Consider the following 24,633-nt stretch of genomic DNA (forward strand, 5'->3'; position numbering starts at 1 on the left):
CACCCAGCAGCAGTCCAGTCCTTTTAGTCTTTAACCCAGGCGAGACTTTTGATACCGTCTCTAGTTCAAGAGTCTTGACACAAGAAAGCAACAGCTGGACCCTGTCTTGCATACGACTGTGTGGTGGTTTTTTAAGCACTGACTGCAGCTGCAGTCCACTTTGTGAATTCCCCACACATTATGACCGAGTTTTGTTTTTAATATCCTCTCCAGGGTGTGGTTATTTTATACGACTTTTACATGAACACAGGACAAATGTGAGGCTGAGCATTGAGAAATTAAAATCATTCCAACAGACTCAAAAATTGTCTTAAGTTGAAGACCACATCATTAACAAACTTTCATTTTAGGGTGGTCAAACAAGCAAGAACACATGTTTCCATTAAGTTCAGTCTAGTATTAGTTTATAAAAAATATTAAACATTTCCCTGTAAAAACCAGTAAACAGGGACCAAGCAAACCAGCTGGTCTCAATGAATGAATGAAGGCAGTCTAGTTTTTGGTTCATAATTTTTATTTAAAAAAAGACATTTAATTCATGACAGCAAACATTAATCCTTGCATTTCTTCAGATTTATTCTTAAACATCACAGCCTCAGTGGATCCTTAACAGTTTGTGAGTCTAAGTGTCAGTTTGCAGTGGGTTCCTCACGTCTACTGGAGACTCCTGCAAGAAAAACAACCCACCCCATAAAAAACATCGGATTTAAAAGCCGCAACATCCAGCCACAAAATGTTATGGCAATATTAGATTTATTGTTTAATAAAATGGTTCCAGCATCTTTGCATGTTTGTACCTCAGTGTCAGAATCTTGTTCAGGCAGAGCCATATGAGCCATCAGGGGGTCCTTTTCAGAACTTCTTCTGAAGCACTCCCATCCTTTCCTGTTTAATCACATGTGTTACTGTTCACACATTCAGCAGGCTATGAGTACTTCACACTTTGAAGTTCATAATTTATTCCTGGATTTTAGACAAACTAAAATAGGAGCAAAGTGAGCAAACTAAACAAAGTCCTGATCAGTGAGACAAGCTGCTGCAACACAGGGCCTTCTGGTTGGAAAGAGTGAAGTCCGAGAGGACTCATCTGTACCTTTTAGTGAAGACAAAACCAGCCAAGACGACTGCAGAGACGAGGCAGAAGGCAACCATTATTACAGCTGGGTGGCTCTGCCTATTTAGCTCCTGACAGGACTCTCCTTTGTAGGCAGGCAGACACCGACAGTGGATGGATTGGCCTTCTATGATGCAGTTGCCATGGCCACTGCAGCGTTCCAGATCACACGACTCCAGGTCATCAGAGGAGACAGAGTTCTTCTGGGGGTTGGGTTGGAGGGGCAATGAAGAATTGTCATGTTCTTTGGTGTCTGAAGAGGTCGAGTCAGAGATCACACCTGGAGAGATCACATTTTAGCATTTTATTTAAATGATCAAAGTTTATATATTATTTTTTTTTTACTTTTTCCTTTAGACATTAAACTCACAGTTCTCTTCATCCGACCCGTTTGGGCAATCTACTCTCCCGTCACACAGCTGGCTGCTGCTAACGCACTTGCTGCCATCAGAGCAGGACTCCTCACCCAGAGGACACGAGGGAAGTGGGGTGCAGGAAGTGTCACTGATGATGTAGAAGCCACGCCCACATTTACAGGTTCGACCTCCAGGATAGGGCAGGCACAGGTGGTCACATCCGCCATTGTTACTGCTGCAGCTGTTGCTTCCTAGATGGGGGGGGGGGGGGGGGGAGGAGTGGAAACTCAAATTCCAAGTTTCCTTAATGGCTTTTGCGTCGAATCACGATACTCCGTTGTTTTTATTTCATCTGATCTCGGCTGGATTTTACACATGAACAGAAACAAGAGTGATGCGATCTCCAAGCTGGGACTGGAGGTGTGACTGGGCAACAATAGAGTTTGGTTCCTGCTGGAGTTCCCATCTGTCACTGCCCTTTTCCAGAGCAGACCGGGGTGTCTCACAGCTCATAAATTCCCTGCAGGTATCTCATCACTCCAGCTATTCAGCTCAAACTGAGCAAAAGTGAACCTTTTCATTCTGCCTCCAGTGTCCAACAACACAGGTTTGAAACTTGATACACATGTAGTGATTGACCGACAGGTTCGTCTTGCTTGCTGCCGCTGAGCAAATCCAGGTAGCATTCCTATTTGTCAGCATAACAGACCTGGGCAGGAATTCTACAGTGTTACACAAAGTGGATTCTAGAGAGGAGAAGTTAGTTTGACCAACCAAAGCTAGAGTGAAGCTTGTCTGTCTGGGTAAACTCCAGCAGCTTCCATGTAAATGGAATTGTGTCCACCTCTATCATCTGCATCGTTTAGATTAAAAAAAAAAAACATTCCTGACAGGACACCAGTTGGAAATAGTTCATGCTTTTAATAACATCACAGATTGACTACTGTAATTCCCTCCTATTTTGAGTGACCAGGGCAGCTTTGGCAAGGCTGCAACTAGTGCAAAATGCAGCTGCCAGATTTTTGGTGGGACACAAGAAATTTGACCACGTTTCTCCTCTCACTGACTGCCTGTGGATTTCCAGATTTGTTTTAAAGTCCTTTTATTTGTTTTTAAATGGTTAAATAGACTGGCTCCTGCATATTTGAGCTTCATTAAACCTCCACGTTACATATATAATGCTACTTTAGCTACCAGTCTCCTTATAAACACATTTGGTATGGAAAAATGGTTTCCATCAAACAATGAACTTTATAGGTTAAATATCTGGTTTTATGCATACATTTCAGGACAAACCAATTTCAGCTGCAGCCTGAAGGTTTAACATTTCAGAAAAACCAGATTTGGCTCATCTGCACCGCAGCTAGGAGAAGTCCGTTGCGTTAACGTCCGTTACATGATTTAATGTGTTCAAATTATTTGTAAGTCATTTATTGGTGATTCTCTAGTCCCACAAAGACTCACTTTCCTTTATAGTCTCAAGGTTCAAATTTGTGAACTTTATTTTAACAATTCAGTGGCAAATAGACATTTAGGACTTCCAAAAACAAATTTGTGGGGTGAAGTTTTTAAAGCTCATTTTTGGTAGGAAATCAGATAACTTTTCAAAAAGATGAATTTTGTTAAACCGTTGTCAAAGAAATTTTATATTTCATATTGCTTACCACTTACATGTTGAATATGGAACAATTTAATAAAACTTTAAAAATACCTTCAAGTGTGCAGAATGAAGGTACAGCATTTCCTTTAATATCTAGATTATAAAAATAATCGATCTTTATTTTGACTGGCACAACACTGAGTTTATGTTTACATCCACCAGCCAATAGAAGGCACCATTGCAGTAAACCGTTTGCCTGTCACAGAAAGGCTGGCACGGTGGAAAATGGCAGACTCAGCAAGTCAAGCAGCTGCTTCAGAGCCCAGAAAATGTAAAATAAATGTAGCAGAAATTAGTCCTTACCCTGTACTGTTCGTCACTAGACATGGTGCTGGCTGGTCACTTAGCAGCAAACCTGGCAGCCTGATTGGAAACCTTGCATCCTCCATACACTAGACGTCGCCTTTGTGTTCTTGTTCCATATTTAACTTCTAAAACATTTTTAAGTGACTGAAATGTTTTTGATTTATTAAATGCTTAAAGCAGGTTTGTGAAAATGCTTCAATCTCATGACCTTGACATCAGAACCAGCTACCTACTGGACTTTAAAAAATAAAATCTTATTTTTTTACCCCAATTTTTTGTTTCGTCACTGCCTTTCAAAGTCCGGTCCAGCCACAACTTATGATCTATGCCAGATCTTATTTCTAACTCGCTGGTGCTGCAGACATGAGATCCATCACCTCCCACAAAGCAGTTAGTTACATTTTTATTTATTTTTTTAAACACCCTCTCCTTGTGGTCTTTTGAGTATTAGAAACACAGAGGCACACACTTACCAGCCTGAGTGTCGTTGTTGTAGGATCTCAGTTCAACCACAGCGTTCTTCGTCTCAAACCACACTTGTTTAGGCTGCCGTCCGTCACTGAACCACAGCTTGCTCACATCTACACACAATATGAACCAATGTGCAAAAACATCGAGAGCAGAAACAGAAATTCTGTTCTGAGCTTTTAATACAGATTATAAATTTGTAAGAAAATGGGTCAGATGAAGTTGACAGATCTTATTTGCCTCTGCTGCCACCTGCTGCCTGAATGTAAATCAGTCCCTCTTCAGAGCTGACCACTCGCTACATTTGTATTAAAGGTTTCGATTTTTAGGACAAGGATGACATCTCAGAATCACATTTGCCAGCAGCCATGTTTGCTCCATACCTTTGTCACGAGTGACCCAGAGGAAAAGGTTCTCGATGCGCGTGAATGAGACGAGCAGATTGGGCCCCGTTTTGTACTCCCTATACCCGGATCCATCCACTCCAATGGAGCTTATCACTCCTTCACCTGAAAAAACGGTGACATTAAAATTATCTGTAATTAAAATTATTGCAGCCATCAACAAACTAATCTTGTCGTATGTCACATTTGCTGTTTTTTGGTGTCATTTTACTTAAACCAGACCGATGTAGGGCAGAAAAACTTGTGACCCCAATCACCATTAGTAAAATTACACCAATGCTGCAAGTGCATTGGACAGCCAAGCCTGAAACAATGATTTAAATTTAGCACAAGTTCTGAGGTCTCAGCAGAGTCCTGACCCAACCTTTGAAAACTACTGTTCAGCTAGCTAACAGCTCAATGCTACGTTCAAATATCAGTACATGGGCCAACTTCTTACAGGTATACTTGACATCACTGTTTTCACCCAGCTAATGCTGGATAAAGTCCCAAACAATCAGATGTTGGGTAATAAAATGTGTAACAGCCTACCAGAGTCAGCCCAGTAGATCCTGGTTCCTGCATCAGAGAATACCAGAGAGATGGGGATGCTGGACTTCCTCCACAACACCACCGTGTTCCGACCATCCATCCAGGCACAATCCACCCCCGCCTCACCTTTAGCTCCGGTCATTGCCACCGCAATGTAACACAGCCGACCCGTGGAAGGATGCAGGGCAATGGATGAAACTGCCTAAGGGGTGGATTCACACTTATTAGATCAGAACCTAGCATATTGTATCCATATTTAATGAAAATGAAACATAAACACTTTACAATCAAAGATCCGTGCAGCAGTGAGGTGGTGTGACCACCAAAGTGTGACGTCACGTGGATGTCTGGTTTCTCTACACTGCTCCAGTAGACGTTGGCGGTTACCCAATCAACAGCTAGAGCTGTGACTGAATCCTTCTTTGATAGACAGGGTAGGGCAAAAAGTTTACAAGTGAATCACATTCGAAGCCACCCGAGAGTCACTTTAGTCAAACTAGTCTAGGCATTCAGAAATTTAGATCTGTAAATTAACTTAGAGGTTAATTCCTACCTCGAGTTTCAGGATGGGTTCTGCAGCAACAAGTTTTGGATTAGACTTAGAGCTGCTCAGTCTCATCACATCCACAGATCCGTGGTTTGAATAAGCCACAAACAGCAGCAACTGTGGGATAAAAAGATCTAGGGCCAAAGCCTCTTTCACTCCAGGGAGGGCAAAATCTCGACCATTGGGCATTTTCTTCAAAGCAGACCCATCACGACGCATGGAGCGCAAATAAATCTAGGAGGAAAAAAAACACCACAAGTAAATAAATCCTATAAAGACCAAACTATTTCCATTAGTTTCTGCAGCCTTTCACCTGATGCACCGAGTCCCTGAACAGAAGCAGGATGAATGCCGACTCTTTGGGTAGAGAGCAGGTCATCCTGTCCTCCGCTAGAAGCAGCCCTTTTGGACATCGACAAACTGCTGCGTTCGTTACTGGAGCTGCAGGCGAACCCGCTGGTCCAGATTGTCCTGGTACTGGTGGAGCCAAGAGACAGAGATGGGAGCAGCGAATGAGCTCACAGGGGCTTGATGCAGCCGGTTGGGAAAGGGCGTGCATCAGCTAAAAGAGAGGACATGAAGGTCAAGACAAAGTCTCACTAAAAACACTGCTTTAGAGGACAGAGACTTACCTTCAGTCCAAATGGCTGTCCGGGCCTCTTCAGGAGAACTTTCTGATCTTTGCCAGTCTTCTTATCAGCCGAGCGGACGGTTCTCCTCTTTGTGTCGGACCAGAACACACGATCATTGAAAACTGCCACCGAGAAAGGGCTCGGTGTTTCAGCAAGCTGGAGGATCTAGTGGCACAAAGGTGACATTTCAATGTTAGATAATGACTGGAAGTTTAGTGGGAATAAAGTCTGAAGCATCAGTTGAAATGATTTGATGGATTCTAAACAAGCTGTGGCTATTACTTATTCCCCTCTGGATTCTTTAACCCGCCTGTTTAATGCTCAGACTCCTGCTCACCTGGATGTCGTCTCCGTCCAGAGAGGCTGAACCTATGCAGCGCAGCTTCTCATCGGCCCAGAACAGCCTGTTATCCAGGAAGTCAAAGGCCAAGCCGACTGGCCAGCTCAAGTCACGGCTCACCACCACCTTTCTCTGGGAGCCATCCATCCCAGCTCGCTCGATCTGAGGAGAGCTGCCGATCTCAGACCATAGCATCAACCTAAAAACAAAGTAAGCAGCATTAGAACATGGTTTATTACATATTTATTAACCAGGAAGAGAAACTTACCCTCTTTCAGGCAGCAGCACCAGAGAGCTCGGCTGCTCCAGGTTATCACCAAGAACCACAGTGTAGTCCTGGGATCTCATTGTGGAATTGATGAGCTTTGCTGCCAGGATCTGGCCTACCAGTCCATCCACCCAGTACAGATTCCTACCAACCCAGTCCACGGCGAGGGAATTTGACTTCACACCTGTAAAAGGATTCATACAACACAGGTCAAATTGAAGCTCGGACTACCTTGATTAGAAGTGTTAAAGCTCAGTCACTGAGTAGTTTGACAGTTTGCCTTTGATCAGGGTCCCTTTGTTTGAGCTCCTCATGCCAGCCCAGCGGACGCTCTGGTAGTCAGGACTCAGCCAGTAGACCCTCTGCTGAAGCAGGTCGTAATCCAGGGAGAAGACTGGCCGATCTACAGAGGAGAGAATCTCCATCTTCCCACTGTGGACTCCCAGGATTAACAGCTCAGTCTGCACGGACGCCAGGAGCAAAGGCTCATCTGGAAACAAAAACTGGTTTTACTGGTCCTGAATTAAATACAGTACATACAACAGATTAGCCTTAAACGCTCATTATTAAAAGTTCATTTATAAGAAAGAAAGAAATCTACAAAGAGCTTGTACAAACAGCTAAGGTGGCACCAAATGGAAGCGTGGGAAACTAAAACCAATTAATTTAACAAGTTTGTATTGTTTTGCATTTTAAGACACATAATTGGCCAGTTACTTTTAAGTTTAACACATTTCTGCTGTCTAAATATTGTACCCAGTGGACAAAATTGAGACAGATTTGATATATTTGGTTCCACATCACAGAAATGAAAATGTTCAGATGAGTACCTTTTGTCTTGCAGCTTCTGTTGTCTGGCTCCAGGTAGAACCCTGGATGGCACAGGCAGCTGTAGGAACCAGGAGTGTTCTGGCAGATGTGTTTGCATAAAGCTCCTGATGAACTGCACTCATCTATGTCCATACAGGACCTGGAACTTGACTGTAGCCTGAACCCTGCACCGCAGTAGCATCTCTGGGGGATATACACAACATTTTAGACATCTGTGGGTAAAATATTAGGAGTAAACCACTTAAGTGACATTATAGAGGTTTGGAAAGAACCAGAATAACCAACCGGTCCATTTGGGGTGCTGACACAGCGGAAGTCACAGAGCGGAGCGGACGGACTGGAGCAGTTGCGTTGAGCACATCCTACACCTTCATCTGAGCCATCAGCACAGTTTGTGAAGCCGTTGCACACCAGCTTGGGGTCCAGACACTCTCTGCTGCCACACTGGTAAAGGTGGAACGGGCACTTTCTCTGGCTACCTGTAAGGACAGGCATATGGACTTATTTTCTATTAAACATTTTCTAACAAAGACATTTTCAAAAGAGGTAATTCAGCACACATTTGTCCTCATCCATACGATTGGAACAGTCTTCCTTCCCATCGCACCTCCAGGACAGAGGGATGCACTGACTGCCATCTCCACACTGAAATTGGTGCTTCCTGCACTTTGCTGGAGGGTTGTTACAATTCTGGGTAAGAAGTTAAACCAGTTAGCCATTTTAAGCATCGGAGGGGGAGGAAAAAAAGGGTGATCAAGCATGCCAAACACCTTCTTCCACATATTAAGGCCCACGAGTAGATTTATACCACTCAAACTTGCATTATTTGAAGACCCGTTTCTTTTACATTCTTATCTTGACTTGTTAAAACGAGCATCCTTCACACTTATTACCTTTTCATCCGAGCCATCTTTGCAGTCTTCTTCACCATCACAGAGCCACTCTTTCTGCAAACACTCATGGCTGTGTGGACACCTGAGCTCCACAGGGCAGCGAGGCGGTCGTGCACAGTCCATTTCATCAGAGCGGTCTCGGCAGTCTGGATAGCCATCACATCTGAGGGCCTCAGAGACGCACTGACCGCTAGCACAGCGATACTGTTGAGCAGCACATGCTACCACACCTGAAAAAGATGTGGAACAATTCATCTGTTTGATTAGTCGAAGCCTTGTTTGGCCTTGTGGCCAAAGTGGTTGTTGAAATCCACCCACCACAGTTCTCTTCATCCGATGCATCAGCACAGTCTCTCTCCCCATCACACAAGAAGGTCTGCGGTAAGCAGCGAGTGTTGTTGTCACAGCGCCGACTGCACCCCTCACTCCGTATGGAACAGTCAAGCTCATCGGATCGGTCCTGACAGTCACTCCTCCCATCACAGACCTGCTCTTGTGGGATGCATTTCCTCCCATGAGAACACAGGAACTCACCTGGAGATGGAAAACAAATAAATGCAAATGTCCGAGTCTCAATGATTCTTTTAACAGCATGCACAGAACAAACCTGCTTTGCAGAGACTCTCACATCCCTCTTCATCAGATCCATCCTGGCAGTCCATCTCTCCATCACACACATGACTGTACATTATACACTCCAGGCCGTTTTTACATGGTTTGAAACCAGTACGGCACTTCAGAGGGACAGGTCTTGTGCTGGGTGCTTTGTTGGCTTTGCAGAAAGGTTAAAAAAAAAGCAGATTAAACCTTGGGAGCAATTTGACAAGACCAAATCCAAGTAATTCAACATTAACCAGTGGGTTACCAGCTGGAAGCTGCTGGTGAGATGCAAAAGGTCGCATGTATATAACTTCCCATTTTTAAACCGTGAGCTTACATGTGGCAGAAAGATCCTCTGACTGACACCGCTTCTCATCCGAGCCATCAGGACACTGAGCACGACCATCACACACTTGTGTCTGTGGGATGCACTTCCTCTGGTCACTGCACAGGAAGTCATCTGATGTGTAGGAACAAAAGGCAAATGTGAGACTCTTCCTTGACCAATTCTGCAGTAATACTATGGCTCCAAGATGTACCTTTTCCCCAAATTCTACATTTCCATACTTAACATTAACCTAATATTTATAAAAGTGATCAAATATTTACTAATCAGTCACCACAGAAAAGAAAATGTATAGACTATTTAACTTTCACAAATAAATCTAAACATTGTGCAAAATTAGACGTTATTGGGTTTTGTATTGGATGTTTAAGAACTACCAAAGGTGGAGAGAGATGTCAAAACGTGGTGGACTGTATGTGTGGAATTCAACACAGTTCAGAGAAACTAGACAGGTGTACCCCAACTACAAGGATATGTTGACGTCAAATTAACATACAATTGGATTTTACATCCAGGCAAGAAAGAAATATAGCTTCGTCATCATATATGGCCCTAGCATACCTGGGTTTTCACATCGGACCACGCAGTCCTTCTCATCAAACCCATCGGGGCAGTCTCTTTGTCCATCACAGAGCTGATATTGAGAAATGCACTTAAATGAACCTGGGCACAGAACTGATGGAGTGATGCACGCAGGTGGGGAGGTGAGGAGAGGGAACTCTGTTGTAGCAGGACTTAAGTCTGAGGAAAAAAATTAAAAAAACGTAATTAGCTTAAGTTCGGAACCAATTAGGCATTTTCTTTTATATTGCAGTTTCTCAGCTTGCAGCATCATGACAGATCTCACCACATCCCACTTCATCTGACCCATCCAGGCAGTCCTGCTCTCCGTCACAGAGGAATTTCTTGGGGATGCAGCGTTTCCCATCAGCACATCGGTGCTCACAACTTTTGGTTTTTTCCCAACAGTGCTGTTCATCAGATTGATCCTGACACTGAAACTTCCCATCGCACACCTCAGCCTCAGGGATGCACTTTTTCCCATGAGCGCACTGAAACTCTCCTGAGATTAAAAACAGCCAATTGGTGCATTTAATTTACTGTTAGGTAAAATGGCACACCACCACATTTTTTGTTGTGTGCAAGAAGTTTAGACTCAACCTTCACAGGTTTCTTGACATCCGCGTTCATCAGATCCATCCAAACAGTCCATCTCGCCATCACATACGTGGCTAAATAAGACACACTCCTTGCCATCATCACATGGCTTCGAGCCCATGCGGCATTTTAAGACAGACCGTGAAGGCGGGGGGGTCACTCTGGCACAGTTGGCCTCATCAGAAGCATCGGAGCAGTGAGAACGGCCGTCACAAACCAGAGTCCTGGACACACAACTTCTACGGTCCTTGCAGAGAAAATCGGCTGCAGAGGGAGAAATTTTATTATCTGAACAAACAAGGAAATACAAGTTTCACTTACTTTTGTCAGCACATCTTTTCACGCATATCTCATCTGATCCATCAGGGCAGTTTCTGACTCCGTCACACAACTGTGATGGGTCGATGCAAACAGTTGAACTTGGACACTGAACGGAAGGAAAGCTGCAGGGCGAGCTGGTGAGGGCGGGCGATTCAGTCGTCTCTGCAGCACAGAACACAAGTTAAGCTCCTCTTTAATAAAATAATGTTTAAGACTTCCTAAACATGAATTAGACATCAATATTTTTCTACTGTCTGCCAGTGACTGATCTCCAAATAGATATAAAAATTTTATGCTCAGAAAGGTATAGACATCAGCTACTTCCATTGTTATTAATGTACCAGGTACAATGACATCACTTCATTGTCCATCACAAAAAAAGAAGAAAAGGACCCAATAATGGGAGAAGTTCAAAAATCAGGAAACTACTCCACAAAACTGTTAATATGTTGATAGACAAAAGTGTAACAGCTGTGTGAGAGTTCAGACTCACCGCAGTCGTCTTCGTCGGAGCCATCTTGACAGTCTCTTTCTCCATCACAGACATGGCTGAAGAGGACGCATTCCGTCCCGTCACGGCAAGGTTTGGCACCCGTTCGACATTTCAGGACATTGTTCCGGGCTGCAGGGAGAGCTACGTTTGGACAGTCTGCCTCATCTGACCCATCATGGCAATGAGAGCGACCGTCACACACGTGCCTCCTGGGAACACAGCTTCGGCGGTCTTTACAGCGAAAATCGGCTACAGAGAAGGAACGGGTCAATGAGTGAATGAGTCCAAGATAAACTCAAACTGGTTGTAAAATCAGCATTAGCTCCCTTCACAGCAGCAAAATGCTTTACTGAAATATGAGATTCTGAAACTATAAATACAAATCACTCCTATTTTGAGACATACAGTTTAACATTTTACAACCATTTAAGTACTAGTTAGCATTTAGTTAAGGCCTGATTTAAAATCAAAACTAGTTTAAACTTGTATATTTGTATAAAACTGACAATAAAAATCCTAAATTGAGCATCTCAGAATATTAGATTTTTGTGAAAAGTTCTTTATTGAAGACCCCTGGTGCCACACTAATCAGCCAATCAACTCCTGCAAATGTCTTAAGTCTCCCAGTCTAGTTCTATGAGCTATACACTCATGGGGAGGACTTCAAATTTGTCCAAGAGACGACCATTGACACCTTGCACAAGGAGGGCAAGACACAAGTCACTGCTAAAGAGGCTGGCTACTAAGAGCTCGGTGTCCAAGCGCATTAATAGAGGTGAAGGGAAGGACAAGATGTGGTAGAAAAAGTGAACAGGGATAACTGCACCCTGGAGAGGATGGTTAATTGTCTATTTGTATAGCACCTTCTTGAGGTTCCACAACCCCTCAAGGTGTGAAACAAATTCACAATTGTGGGGAGATTCACAAAGAGTGGACTGCAGCTCGAGTCAGTGCTTCCAGAACCACTAGACAGACGTATGCAGGACAGGTTTCAGCTGTCATATTCCTTGTGTTGAGTCACTCCTGAACAAGAGACAGCATCAGAAGCGCCTTGTCTGGGCTGACAACAGAAAGGACTGGACTGCTGCCGAGTGGTCCCAAGTTATGTTCTGATGAAAATAAATTTAGCATTTTATTTGGAAATCAAGGTCCAAGAGTCTTGAGGGGAACATAATCCACGTTGCTTGAGGTCCAGTCTTAAGTTTCCGCAGTTGGGTTGCCATGTCATCTGCTGGTGTTGGTCCATTGTGTTTTCTGAGGTCCAAGGTCAACGTGGCCATCTACCAGGAAGTTTTGGTTCACTTCATGCTTCCTGCTACTGACCAACTTCATGGAGATGCAGATAAGCTGCTAAATTTGAGACTTTGACAAGTTGTTTGTTATGAACATTAAAAGAAAGAAGCATTTGAAATATCAGTGTTTAATGAATGCATCTAATGCACATTATTCACTTATTAAAGAAATCAACTTTGTATTATGTTCCAATTTTATGACCAGCACTTGTGCATGGAAACTTTAGATCCTTTAAGGTTTGTAAGAGGTTAGTTATGTTAGAGCAAATCAACTTTAGCACTTACTTGCAGAGGGACATCTCTTCACACACTTCTCATCAAAGCCATCAGGACAGTCTCGTTTTCTGTCGCACATCTGTGTCTGCTTGATGCAAACAGAAGAACCTGGGCACAGGACTGAAGGGCTGGTGCACGGTGGAGTGGTGGGAGGTTCAGGTAACCTCTCAGTCAGTGTAGGAGACTCATTTATGTCCTTGGTTTCCACAGTGTTGTCTGAACTCCTCACTGCATCATCTAGAAACACATGGGTCAGCATGGCTAGAAAGCAGTCAAATAATCAGGGACAAATATGAAAACTTCTATGACAGCTACCACATTCTTCTTCATCAGATCCATCAGGACAGTCTCTCTCTCCATCACAAACGTGACTCAGGAGGACACATCCTGTCCCGTCTCGACACGATTTGGAGCCAAATCTACACTTCAGGATTTTGGTTGGAGTTTCAGGAGCAGCGGGGCTCCGGCAGTTTAACTCGTCTGATCCGTCGTGGCAGTGAGACCGGCCGTCACACACCTGACTCCTCGGAACGCAGCTCCGACGGTCTTTACAGCGAAAATGAGCTACAGGAAGGGGGGGGGGGGGGCTGACTAAATCAGAACCTCCATTCATCTACTGGTGCAATATAGTCTAAAACGGACGTTCAGACTTACCCGCAGAGGGACATCTCTTCACACACTTTTCATCAAAGCCATCAGGACAGTCTCTCCTTTTGTCACACATCTGTGTCTGCTTGATGCAAATAGAAGTACCTGGACACAGGACAGAAGGGCTGGTGCACGGTGGAGTGGTGGGAGGTTCAGTGAACAGCTTCAAGGACGCGAGAGACTCATTTAAGTAGCCTTTGTCTACAGAACTTGTGGAAACACCCTCTGCTGCAACACAAAAAGCACAGACCGCATGGAAAGTTAAACACAAGACTACTTAATGTGTTGCAAAAAGGGTACAAACATATTTTGATAAATACCACATTCTTCTTCATCAGATCCATCAGGACAGTCTCTCTCTCCATCACAAACGTGACTCAGGAGGACACATCCTGTCCCGTCTCGACACGATTTGGAGCCAAATCGACACTTCAGGATTTTGGTTGGAGTTTCAGGAGCAGCGGGGCTCTGACAGTTGAACTCGTCTGATCCGTCGTGGCAGTGAGAGCGGCCGTCACACACCTGACTCTTTTGGACGCAGCTCCGGCGGTCTTTACAGCGAAAATCAGCTACAGGCAGATGAAAAAACATGTTAATAGAAAAGGACCTCTGATCATCTACAGGAGCAGAATTGTCAGAAACTTTAAAATTGTATATCCTGAAATACTCACTTGCAGAGGGACATCTTTTGATACATTTCTCATCAAAGCCATCAGGACAGTCCCTCTTTCCATCGCACATCTGTGTCTGCTTGATGCAAACAGAAGAACCTGGACACAGGACTGAAGGGCTGGTGCACGGTAGAGTGGTGGGAGGTTCAGGTAACCTCTCAGTCAGTGTAGGAGACTCATTTATGTCCTTAGTTTCCACAGTGTTCTCTGAACTCCTCACTGCATCATCTAGAAACACATGGGTCAGCATGGCTCAAAAGTAGTCAAATTATCAGAGACAAATATGAAAACTTATATGACAGCTACCACATTCTTCTTCATCAGATCCATCAGGACAGTCTCTCTCTCCATCACAAACGTGACTCAGGAGGACACATCCTGTCCCGTCTCGACACGATTTGGAGCCAAATCGACACTTCAGGACTTTGGTTGGAGTTTCAGGAGCTGCGGGGCTCCGGCAGTTTAACTCGTCTGATCCGTCGTGGCAGTGAGACCGGCCGTCACACACATGACTCTTTTGGACGCAGCTCCGGCGGTCTTTACAACGAAAATCGGCTAAAAAAAAAAAAAAAAAAAAAAGGCTAAAATCAGTAGGCCACACAGGTGCCTGATTTGTATATATTATTTTAAATGTGCTTTTAAAAATCATTTAGGCAGATTTGGACAAAAAAGAAGTTAAATACATCAGTGTGATATATCGCCGGCCTCTGCGTCAGAGTGCAACGCATTAGTTATGCAATATGATGGTACTGTCAAAGTTACTCTTCCAGTTCAAATCTTATCGGGATTCAGGCAGACCATGATTTTTTTTTAACCATCAGAACTGGGTGGAAAAAGGTCAGATTTAACAGACATGACCTTTTTGCACCCTCTGAGGGATTTTCAATCTTAATAGTTTAGTTTTAATCTCAACTTCCACTACATTGTTTTCATTCAAACAGTAATGCCACAATTTACAGCAAGCAAGGAATTCAGACGCCTCAACAGGTGGCTGTTGCCTAACAGGCTAATACAGAGCCAACGTGTGACCTCAGGAGAGCACAACTATAAACAGTTTGAACCCACGTTAAACTGGACAGAATAGGGAGGGCAACAGCCACTTCCATGTGTTCGTTTCAGGTATTTCATGTAGTGGCATGAAAAGTAGCATTTAATACCACAAACCATACACAACACCATCTCCATTTAGTTCTAGTCTTAAAATTAAACTTCCCTGTTCATTGCAGCAAATCAGACCGTAAACATCGAGCCGGCTGAGACAATTTACAGTCATCTAAAAGATAATCCAACAATGCAGTATTTATCCCACTGAAGGACCTTCTGTGGTAGCAAACTTTGGGTTATGCGGTCTCCTGGAGCTGCGGAATTGGCTGCCTTTGAGGCTGACGCACAGGTGTTGTGCAAAAAAAAGTGAGCATGCCATCCATGATGCAAGTGCACCATCATGGAAACGTGCATCACTTTAATGGTTTGAAGCCTCTATTGAATATTTACATTAATATTAACATGCTTTTTATCAGTGTACTTCCTGAAAATGAAGGAAATTAAATACATGGTAAACTTAATGGACAGCTCACATCAGTTCCGTTTTCCTTGTTTTAATGCATCGCTGAAGTATGAGTAACCGCAGATAATGGTGTCCCACTCAAAGTCACATGTTTCAGGGGAAAAAGATGTGATCACAACTCAATTTTAAAGTATTTCTTTATAGATATAATTTTTCTAATAAATGTAACTGTGGTGGCTGCATCAGCTTCTTACTTGCAGAGGGACATCTTTTGATGCATTTCTCATCAAAGCCATCAGGACAGTCCCTCTTTCCGTCACACATCTGTGTCTGCTTGATGCAAACAGAAGAACCTGGACACAGGACTGAAGGGCTGGTGCACGGTGGAGTGGTGGGCGGCTCGGGTAACTTTTCAGTCAGTGCAGGAGCTTTAGTCAAGCTCTGATTTTCTCCAGAAATAGCTGGCTCGTCGTCTGCATCATCTACAAAGGTAAAGCTGTAATTATTTCTGGACAAAAACAAGCAGCATCTACCATCTTGGAATACTTACCACATCCTTCTTCATCAGATCCATCAGGACAGTCTCTCTCTCCATCACACACGTGACTCAGAAGGACACATCCTGTCCCGTCTCGACACGATTTGGAGCCAAATCTACACTTCAGGATTTTGGTTGGAGTTTCAGGAGCAGCGGGGCTCTGACAGTTAAACTCGTCTGATCCGTCGTGGCAGTGAGAGCGGCCGTCACACACCTGACTCCTTTGGACGCAGCTCCGACGGTCTTTACAGCGAAAATCAGCTACAGGAAGAGAGAAATTTACGTTAGATTTTAAATTACAGTACAGCATTAGTTCACCTGCCATGCAATGCGTGCACCATCGTGAGAAGGTGCATCGTTCAATACAGCCACACTGTTTTAATGTACGGAGGCCACTTTAATATATTCATTACCATTAACATGTTTCTTATCTACTTCCGCAACTGATGTTTGACACAAAGAAAATTCATAAACTTAATGGCCAGCTTGCATGAGTACCTTGTTCACCCATTTTATACTCCGTTTTCTTGCATCTGTTCTATGTTTTTAACTCTTGTTTTTAATGTATGGTGACCTTGAGTTTCTAGAAAGGCGCCTCAAATGAAATGCATTATTATTAGACACTCAAAATCAAAAGAATGATCGAGGGGCAAAAAACTGATCACAAAATTCAAATTTTAAAGTTTAAAGAAATTGAGGTTTTTAATTATTTATATTTTTTAAGAGTATAATTTTACTAAATTGAATTGAAGATGGTCGTTGCCGCATCAGCTCCTTACTTGCAGAGGGACATCTTTTGATACATTTCTCGTCAAAGCCATCAGGACAGTCCCTCTTTCCGTCGCACATCTGTGTCTGCTTGATGCAAACAGAAGAACCTGGACACAGGACTGAAGGGCTGGTGCACGGTGGAGTGGTGGGCGGCTCGGGTAACTTTTCAGTCAGTGCAGGAGCTTTAGTCGAGCTCTGATTTTCTCCAGAAATAGCTGGCTCAACGGCTGCATCATCTACAAAGGTAAAGCTGTAATTATTTCTGGACAAAAACAAGAAGCATCTACCATCTTGGAATACTCACCACATCCTTCTTCATCAGATCCATCAGGACAGTCTCTCTCTCCGTCACAAACGTGACTCAGGAGGACACATCCTGTCCCGTCTCGACACGATTTGGAGCCAAATCGACACTTCAGGATTTTGGTTGGAGTTTCAGGAGCAGCGGGGCTCTGGCAGTTGAACTCGTCTGATCCGTCGTGGCAGTGAGAGCGGCCATCACACACCTGACTCCTTGGAACGCAGCTCCGGCGGTCTTTACAGCGAAAATCAGCTACAGGAAGAAGAAAAAATGTTAATAGAAAAGGAACTCTGATCATCTACAGGAGCATAATTGTCAGAAACTTTAAAATTGTATTTCCTGAAATACTCACTTGCAGAGGGACATCTTTTGATACATTTCTCATCAAAGCCATCAGGACAGTCCCTCTTTCTGTCGCACATCTGTGTCTGCTTGATGCAAACAGAAGAACCTGGACACAGGACTGAAGGGCTGGTGCACGGTGGAGTGGTGGGAGGAATGGTTGTCAGGATCTCTTCAGCTTTTAGGAATGAGTTCAAGAAGAAATGGTCAAACGTGGTTCAAGTAGTCAAATTAATCCATAACGTAACTTCACTAAATGACAACTAAAAAAAAAACCTAAAACCTTTGAAACTGAAATCAGGATTTTGTTATGACTTTAGATTTGACTGAACCCTCCCACAGTCCTAATGGGTGACCCCGCGAGGAAAGTTGACCATCGAGCAGGATTGATGTATCCCTTGAGGTCCAGGTGGCAGGTGGTGCTCACTCCTCACCCCTGCCACCTGGACCTCAAGGGATACATCAATCCTGCTCGATGGTCAACTTTCCTCGCGGGGTCACCCATTAGGACTGTGGGAGGGTTAAATAATAAACTGTCTTATCCATCAAAACTCACCTTTTGATAGATTCTGTCCACATTCTTCATCAGATCCATCAGGACAGTCTCTCTGTCCATCACAAAGGTGACCCAGGAGGACACAGCCGATGCCGTCTCGACACAGTTTAGAGCCAAAGGGACACTTCGTGTTCCTCCGAGGAGCGTTTGGGACCAAGTTTGGACAGTTCACTTCATCTGAACCATCGCTGCAGTGAGAGCGACCGTCACAGACTAAACTCTTGGAAAGACAACTTAGACGGTCTTTGCAGAGAAAATCATCTAAAAAGGAGAACATTCAAACAATTCAGATTCATCTGTAATTAAATGTGTGTTAGGTCTTGGTTCCATGTTGTACTTTCTAATTATTAGTTTTTTTATCAAATGTTCCAAGTTACTTTTTAAGGGACAACTTTTGATGCAGTTCTTTTCATCAAATCCATCAGGACAGTCTTTAATCCCATTGCAGAACTTGTCTGGAGAAATGCAAATGTGTGCAGAAGGGCAGAGGACAGACGGGCTGAGGCAGGCTGGTAGAGTCGCAGCTGGAGGTGGAGTAGTAGGTGATGTGCCACCCGACTTATCCACGTTCTCCTTAGGTTCATCTTTAAACAACAATAACAGTTTAATGTAAACATTAAGTCAGAGGTGATTACATCAGAGCTATGATTAGACAACGTACCACATCCCACTTCATCAGATCCATCCTGACAGTCCATCTCTCCGTCACACACATGGCTGTACAGCACACACTCCGTGCCATCTGCACATAGCTTAGAGCCGCTGCGACATTTCAGGTGGTTTGAGCGAGTTAACGGAGCCGCTTCCGTTGGACAGCTGGCCTCATCTGAGCCATCGTGGCAGTGAGAACGGCCGTCACAAACCAGTCTTATGGGGATGCAGCTTCTGCTGTCTTTGCACTTAAACTCATCTGAAAATTGACAGGCATGAACACCCAATCATACTCATTTAATGCTTTTAAAGCAGAGTCGAAGAAAACTACCTTTAGATGAACATGTGACAACACAAAAGTCCTCATCATCTCCATCTGGGCAGTCCCTCTTCCCATCACAGAACTGGGTTTGTAGGATGCAGATTGAGGAACGCCGGCACAATAAAGATGGAGCGTTGCACTCTGGAGTTTCAGGCTCTATGAACAGATGCAATGATAGAATTTTTCAGATTAAGTCTTACCACCAAAATGATCCACTCTCAGATAATGGAATAGTTTTTCTCTAATGCAGAAAATAATTGTTAAAATTAGCAACACTACAGAAACTGACCTATCTGAATGTCTCCAAGCGCAACGATCACATTCAACACGTAACCCCTCACAGTCACAGATGCAATTTTGGTCCCATCACGCAGATCCCAGAGCGTGATGACCTCATTAGAATATGACAAAAGGAAGGGCTCAAAAGCAGCTACGACAGAGCCTGAAATGTTCCACCTTCTTCCTGCTTGATGGCTTCTCTCCTTCAGCAAACTCAGAGTTGTCAGGCCTAAGGAATACACAGCAAACCCACATCAAGATTGATTACCAGTTAAAGCTTTAAAAGTCAGATGCTATTTTAGGAAATTCAAAGAAGTTACTGAAAAATCAAAAAGGTAAATCATATTAAAATTAGCAACACACACACACTAAACTTTACAGCAACTTTTGCAGTAGTTTCATCTACAATCAAAACACTTCTAAGCATTTCCAAAAGCTGTACAAGTTTAAAATGTGATAAAACTTTCAGGCATTTTCAGTTTACAACCAACCAACCTGCTCTTTTGGAGTTCCAGAGAAGACTGCTGGCCCTGAGGTCAAAAGCTAGGTTACCAACACCTCCTGTCATTTCCAGCAGCTCCTTAGCTTTTCCTTCTGCCAAGTCCATGCTAAAGATCCGCTTATCTTCCAGCCAGAACATCCCACCACGAAGCCAGTCCAGATAGAGGCTGCGGATCTCCTTTGTGGTGCGGTAAAGCTGCTGTGGGTAGTTACTGCCAGCTGTGATGGTGCCAATGGAGTTCTGGTCACACGACACCCAAAAGAGGTTTCCATTCCTCTGGTCCACATTTATCAGACAAACTGAAACAAAACTAATTGGTAAACTGCAGAAACTCAAACTGTGATGAAAGACCTTTCCAAGAGGTTAGCAGTAACCTGGAAGTGGCGCTGGGATGAGCTCCACCTTGTCCTGCGTCAGACTGGAGCGTTGGATGTGGCCCGTTTGATTGGCCCAGTAGAGCCAGTCTCTGTACCAGTCCACATCAAAAGACAGGATTCCTTCGTCGGTGGTAAACAGCTGCGTTTCACTCGACTCGCTGCCTCTAAACTCCAGCAAGTTGATGGTTGTGATTGTAGTGTATAAAAATCGTGGAACTGGGGAACAAAATTAACGCCGCAGTCACTCAGAACTTTACTTGTTCAAATCACATGTAGTCGGTCATTGGTCAAATCTTTAGGACTCATGCACAGTGGAGATTGTTGCAATTATGGCAAACAGGGGTAGTTTCATATGTCAGTACACACATATCTGGCAGTTTTAATTAAAAGCTTGAGGTGATTTAGTTTTAAATGTATTGTTTGTAAAAAATAAATAAATAACGACCTCGACCTATGTGTAATGGGTAGGCTGGGTCCTCATGCTCCTCCTGAATTAAGACAGTATTGAAGTTGCTATAGTTACTAGATGTGGCGGCCATCTTGAACCAGTTCAACTTCAAAAGTTGTTCAGTTGCAGATGCATCCTAGAAGTTTTTGAGTCTAGAAATCAAATGCTTCATAGAATATTTTTGCTGAAACGACAGAAAAACCAACTCGCACATAAAGAACTGGTTGAAACATTACTGCATTATTCAGTGGTGGACAATAAAGCCTGCTGAATAACCCTTTAAGTGCACAGCTCAATAAAATAAACTAGGTTTTGCTTCACAAGCAAGTTCTAAATTAGTTAAATATTGAAATCTACATTTTATACAGAATAAAAATTAAGACTTTATAGATATTTAAACTTTGAAGTGGAGATCTCACATTCACACATCCCGTCAGGCAACAGCACTTTGAAGTACGGACAGGCACAGGTGAAGCCTACTGAGTTGCTTTTGGTCAACTGGCAGAGGTCGCACGACATCTCGGCACAGACAGACGACCCTGATCAAACAAACCAAATAAATTAAGAGAGAAAAACACCATCTAGTTAACACACATGGTCTCAGTGTAGCAGCATCTCGTAGTACACCCTTCAATATTCATACCTTTAGGTTGCTGGAGCTCATGGTAGACAACCAACTGAGGCAGCTCGGTTCTCCAGATGAACTTCCTCTGACTTGGCTGGCTTTGTGGAACTTGCCAAAGTCCTTTGTCGTCCACCCAGTAGAACACACTTTCAAACACAGCTAGGCTCCGTGCGGGCCTCCTGTTGAACATCCCTGTGAAGGAGAAACGGCCGGTCCCATCCACCTTCACCGTCTCTATGGACTGAAGAAAAGTTATTTGAAATGATAGATCAACAGGGTGCTCTCCAACTTGCTCCTTATGCAGGAAGCCCACCCTCTTGAAGCCACTGATCCAGTAAAGCCTCCTGGCAGCGACGTCAGCCGTCAGGCTGTGGGCAACCTGTGCAGTGAGGACGGCCAGCGTTCCTCTGTCCGATCCGTCCATCCATGACTTCTCTAATGTCACTCTGTCCCCTGGACCAACGTTGATCCAGAACATGGAGCTGGGAGGCAGACAGAAAACTGAATCACGGGGCACTCATGCAGCCGTTTTCAAACTTTAGCAAACCAACAATTATCAATTCATCTTCAGGTGGAACAAACGAACCTCTCAACAGGTAACACCACCAGATCTGAAGGGCTGATGTTTTTATTCAGCAGTGTTGTGTAACTCGCTCCATCAGCTGACTGCATGTAGATTGACCGAGTCTTCTGATTGGTCCAGAACAGGTATCCATTTAGCCAATCACAGGCTAGACCTTTGATTCCAGGCTCTCCTGTTTTAAATAATCAAAGAAACCTTTTACCAAATTTTAAACTTTTTTTATTTAGACAATCTTTCGTACCTTCAACGGACCTGAAAAGGTTGTCCAGCTTTGCTGCCCGTTACTTTTAAAAATATTCCCACCCCTGTCTGCCCAGTAGTAGTATCCTCTAGTGATGTCATAAGCTAAGGCCACTGGGTCAAACACCGAGGCCTTGATGATATTAAAATGCTGAGATTTTACATTCAGCAGTCCGACTGCATTTTTCTGCACCGTCAGCAAACGGGTAGCATTTCCTGACAGAAAGAAAAAGATGTGAATTATTTAGAGGAAGTTTTAAGTCAAACTTTGTAATTAATGTCTAAAAATGTGTTTTTAGGAAGTGGAGAGAAAAGAAAACGATAAAGGTCGAGTAGATTTTAATTTATCCTGGAAACTTAGTTTTAATGAAGTCTTGGTGAAGTCGTACCTGAGGCGCGACACTTGGAGCTTCCCACCAGTTTAAAACCCACTCTGCAGTGGCAATAGAAAGACCCAACAGTGTTTGCACAGTGATGCACACATGGTGGAAAAGGTGAAGCACACTCATCCAAATCTGAGAACAAAAGATGTAGCGATTCACAGGCATTTCACTTTACAAGTAAAACAATCTGTTAGTATTCGATTATCTGGGAAAGACTGCTCCTGCGAAACATGAAGCTCTTTAGTTTTATGGTGCTACATGTTTGTATTAGAAGTAGTAGTTTCCAATAGTTTTCACAGCCTGCTCACCTTCACACACAGCACCATTAGGAGAGAGTTTAAGTCCAACTGGACAGGAACACCGAGCGCCCCATACTTCATCAGTGCACACATGGCTGCAACCGCCATTGTTCATGGAGCAGATCCGGCCTGCAGAAGGCACCAAAAACCACATCAATGGTTGCACACTGATAGCATTACTGAACCATTTAGAAGAGTTCTGGTGGGGCTTACCACACGTTATGGGTTCATCACTACCATCAGAACAATGAATCTGTCCATCACATCTCTCTTCAGGTGATAGACACGTCCCATCAGGACAACGTACACCCTCTGCACTGCACGTACCTGCAATGATAGTCTTTATTGAGCAAGCCAGAGTAGCTCTCACCATTTTGAGTGACCAATGCTTCATAGGATCTTTTTTTTTTAAAGAAAGAAGCCTCAACAGTTCAACTTAACAGATTTGAATTTGTTCATTCCACAAAATGTTATATTCTTGAAGACTGCTGGGTTCACTAATGTAAAAAGGAACATTTTGTTTTAGGCTTTATTCAAGATTTAGGTCCAAATACTTTTTCCATCTTTGAATTTATAAGATCTGATTTTGCATCATCTCCATGTCCAAAGAAACAGAATATGTTCTGCACGGAGTCTGGACTCCCTTTTAATCCACTTCAATTCAAAGTTCATCTCAATGCAACGAGTTTTACAATTCATTAGAAATCAGATTCAAACCCGCCGTCTTCCTCACCACAGTCCTGTTCATCAGAGTTGTCCAAACAGTCGTTTTTTCTGTTGCAGCGCAGCTCTGTGGGGATACAAACGTGGTTTCGACACATCCATTCTGAATCCAGGCAGCCCTCTGTGGCCAGACAGTTCTCCTCATCAGACCCAGTGGGACACTGGCTCCTTCCATCGCAGCGTGCAGACACATCCACACAGCCAACAGAGTCCTCACAAGCAAATTGACCTGGAGGGCAACCAAAGCCTCCGGAGGCTGAAAGCAACACGATGAAATGTTTCAGAATTGACAAATTTAACAATGACAGCACAACTCAGTGCAGTCTGGGGCAGAGAACGTACCTTCACAGTCCATTTCATCAGATCCATCCAGACAGTCTCCCTGCCCATCACATCTCCATGCATCAGTGATGCAATGTCCATCATCACACTGCCACTGGCCTCTAGGGCATCCTATGATTTGGCCTTCCAACATCAAAATAAGACAATGTTGTGTGAGTCAATCAATACTTCAGACTAAACACACCAGTCTCTTTTCAAAATCAGGATCTGAATCACACCAAAATGGGCTAATAGTTTTTTTAATTTGTTCCTGCTATATTTTAGAGTTAATTAACATATGTGGATTAAAGTGAATGGATTGTTTAATTTATATGTTTCATTTGTGTACTGAATGAGCAGTGGTCACATCCAAATGCATGTAGTGGCACTCCTATAATAACCTTTCAGTCATTCAGGACCTCCTCAGCTGCACAACGCTAGCTGAGGAGCTCGTCTCCGGGTAGAAAGAGGAACCTCCAAACTCACCCAGGTCTTCCCAGCCTTTCCATTAGTTTACTGAAAGTATTAGAAACGGCTCAACTCACCAGAAGAAAATCTTCGAGTTGCCAGAAAAAGCAGACAAATGAACGTGCGCAGGTGCATATCTGCCCGCGCGCGACTCACCCGAACTAACATCACCAGGTGTCAGCAAGCTCTTAAATCAGCTTCAGCTGCACGCGCACCTGTCATTTTAAACGGCAGCTTCCGGC

At 43.7% G+C, this 24,633-nt stretch overlaps 1 protein-coding gene across 2 annotated transcripts; it reads right to left on the minus strand.

The window, feature by feature from the left end:
• Positions 1–502: 502 nt before the first annotated feature.
• LOC107395399 (prolow-density lipoprotein receptor-related protein 1) lies at positions 503–24,570 on the minus strand. Of its 2 annotated transcripts, none has more exons than XM_070552747.1 (55): positions 24,469–24,570; positions 23,945–24,067; positions 23,613–23,858; positions 23,093–23,206; positions 22,889–23,008; positions 22,587–22,712; positions 22,210–22,413; positions 21,961–22,129; positions 21,688–21,856; positions 21,393–21,615; positions 21,169–21,288; positions 20,299–20,517; positions 19,918–20,223; positions 19,433–19,651; positions 19,153–19,299; positions 18,832–19,080; positions 18,548–18,754; positions 18,171–18,431; positions 17,625–17,792; positions 17,276–17,524; positions 16,980–17,207; positions 16,213–16,461; positions 15,917–16,144; positions 14,462–14,710; positions 14,156–14,383; positions 13,805–14,053; positions 13,491–13,712; positions 13,152–13,400; positions 12,846–13,073; positions 11,269–11,517; positions 10,776–10,937; positions 10,458–10,718; positions 10,144–10,359; positions 9,858–10,037; positions 9,288–9,410; positions 8,958–9,122; positions 8,669–8,884; positions 8,351–8,580; positions 8,018–8,147; positions 7,743–7,936; positions 7,457–7,640; positions 6,907–7,116; positions 6,627–6,810; positions 6,356–6,557; positions 6,019–6,183; positions 5,700–5,948; positions 5,393–5,620; positions 5,125–5,256; positions 4,840–5,041; positions 4,288–4,413; positions 3,910–4,017; positions 1,485–1,721; positions 1,094–1,394; positions 798–885; positions 503–667 (listed from the first exon to the last, which is right to left on the minus strand). In XM_070552747.1, exons 1-55 carry the CDS (start codon positions 24,557–24,559, stop codon positions 623–625), a joined length of 10,647 nt encoding a protein of 3,548 aa, XP_070408848.1. In that variant the 5' UTR covers positions 24,560–24,570; the 3' UTR covers positions 503–622. The 2 variants fall into 2 exon arrangements, with proteins under 2 accessions (XP_070408848.1, XP_054599457.2); XM_054743482.2 differs by having other exon boundaries at positions 5,125–5,259.
• Between the last annotated feature and the right edge of the window lie 63 nt (positions 24,571–24,633).

Source organism: Nothobranchius furzeri, chromosome 6 (genome assembly GCF_043380555.1).
Source record: "Nothobranchius furzeri strain GRZ-AD chromosome 6, NfurGRZ-RIMD1, whole genome shotgun sequence".
NCBI classification, from domain to species: domain Eukaryota; kingdom Metazoa; phylum Chordata; class Actinopteri; order Cyprinodontiformes; family Nothobranchiidae; genus Nothobranchius; species Nothobranchius furzeri.

Bases quoted from the DNA above. Each gene is read 5' to 3' on its own strand.
- LOC107395399 (XM_054743482.2), bottom strand. From the start codon at position 24,559: ATGTTAGTTCGGGTGAGTCGCGCGCGGGCAGATATGCACCTGCGCACG. The intron at 10,938-11,268 runs GTGAGTCTGAAC...TCTGTGCTGCAG, and splicing joins CTCCGACGAAGACGACTGCG to AGACGACTGAATCGCCCGCC. The intron at 8,148-8,350 runs GTAATAAGTGTG...CTTCTTACCCAG, and splicing joins AAGATGGCTCGGATGAAAAG to AATTGTAACAACCCTCCAGC.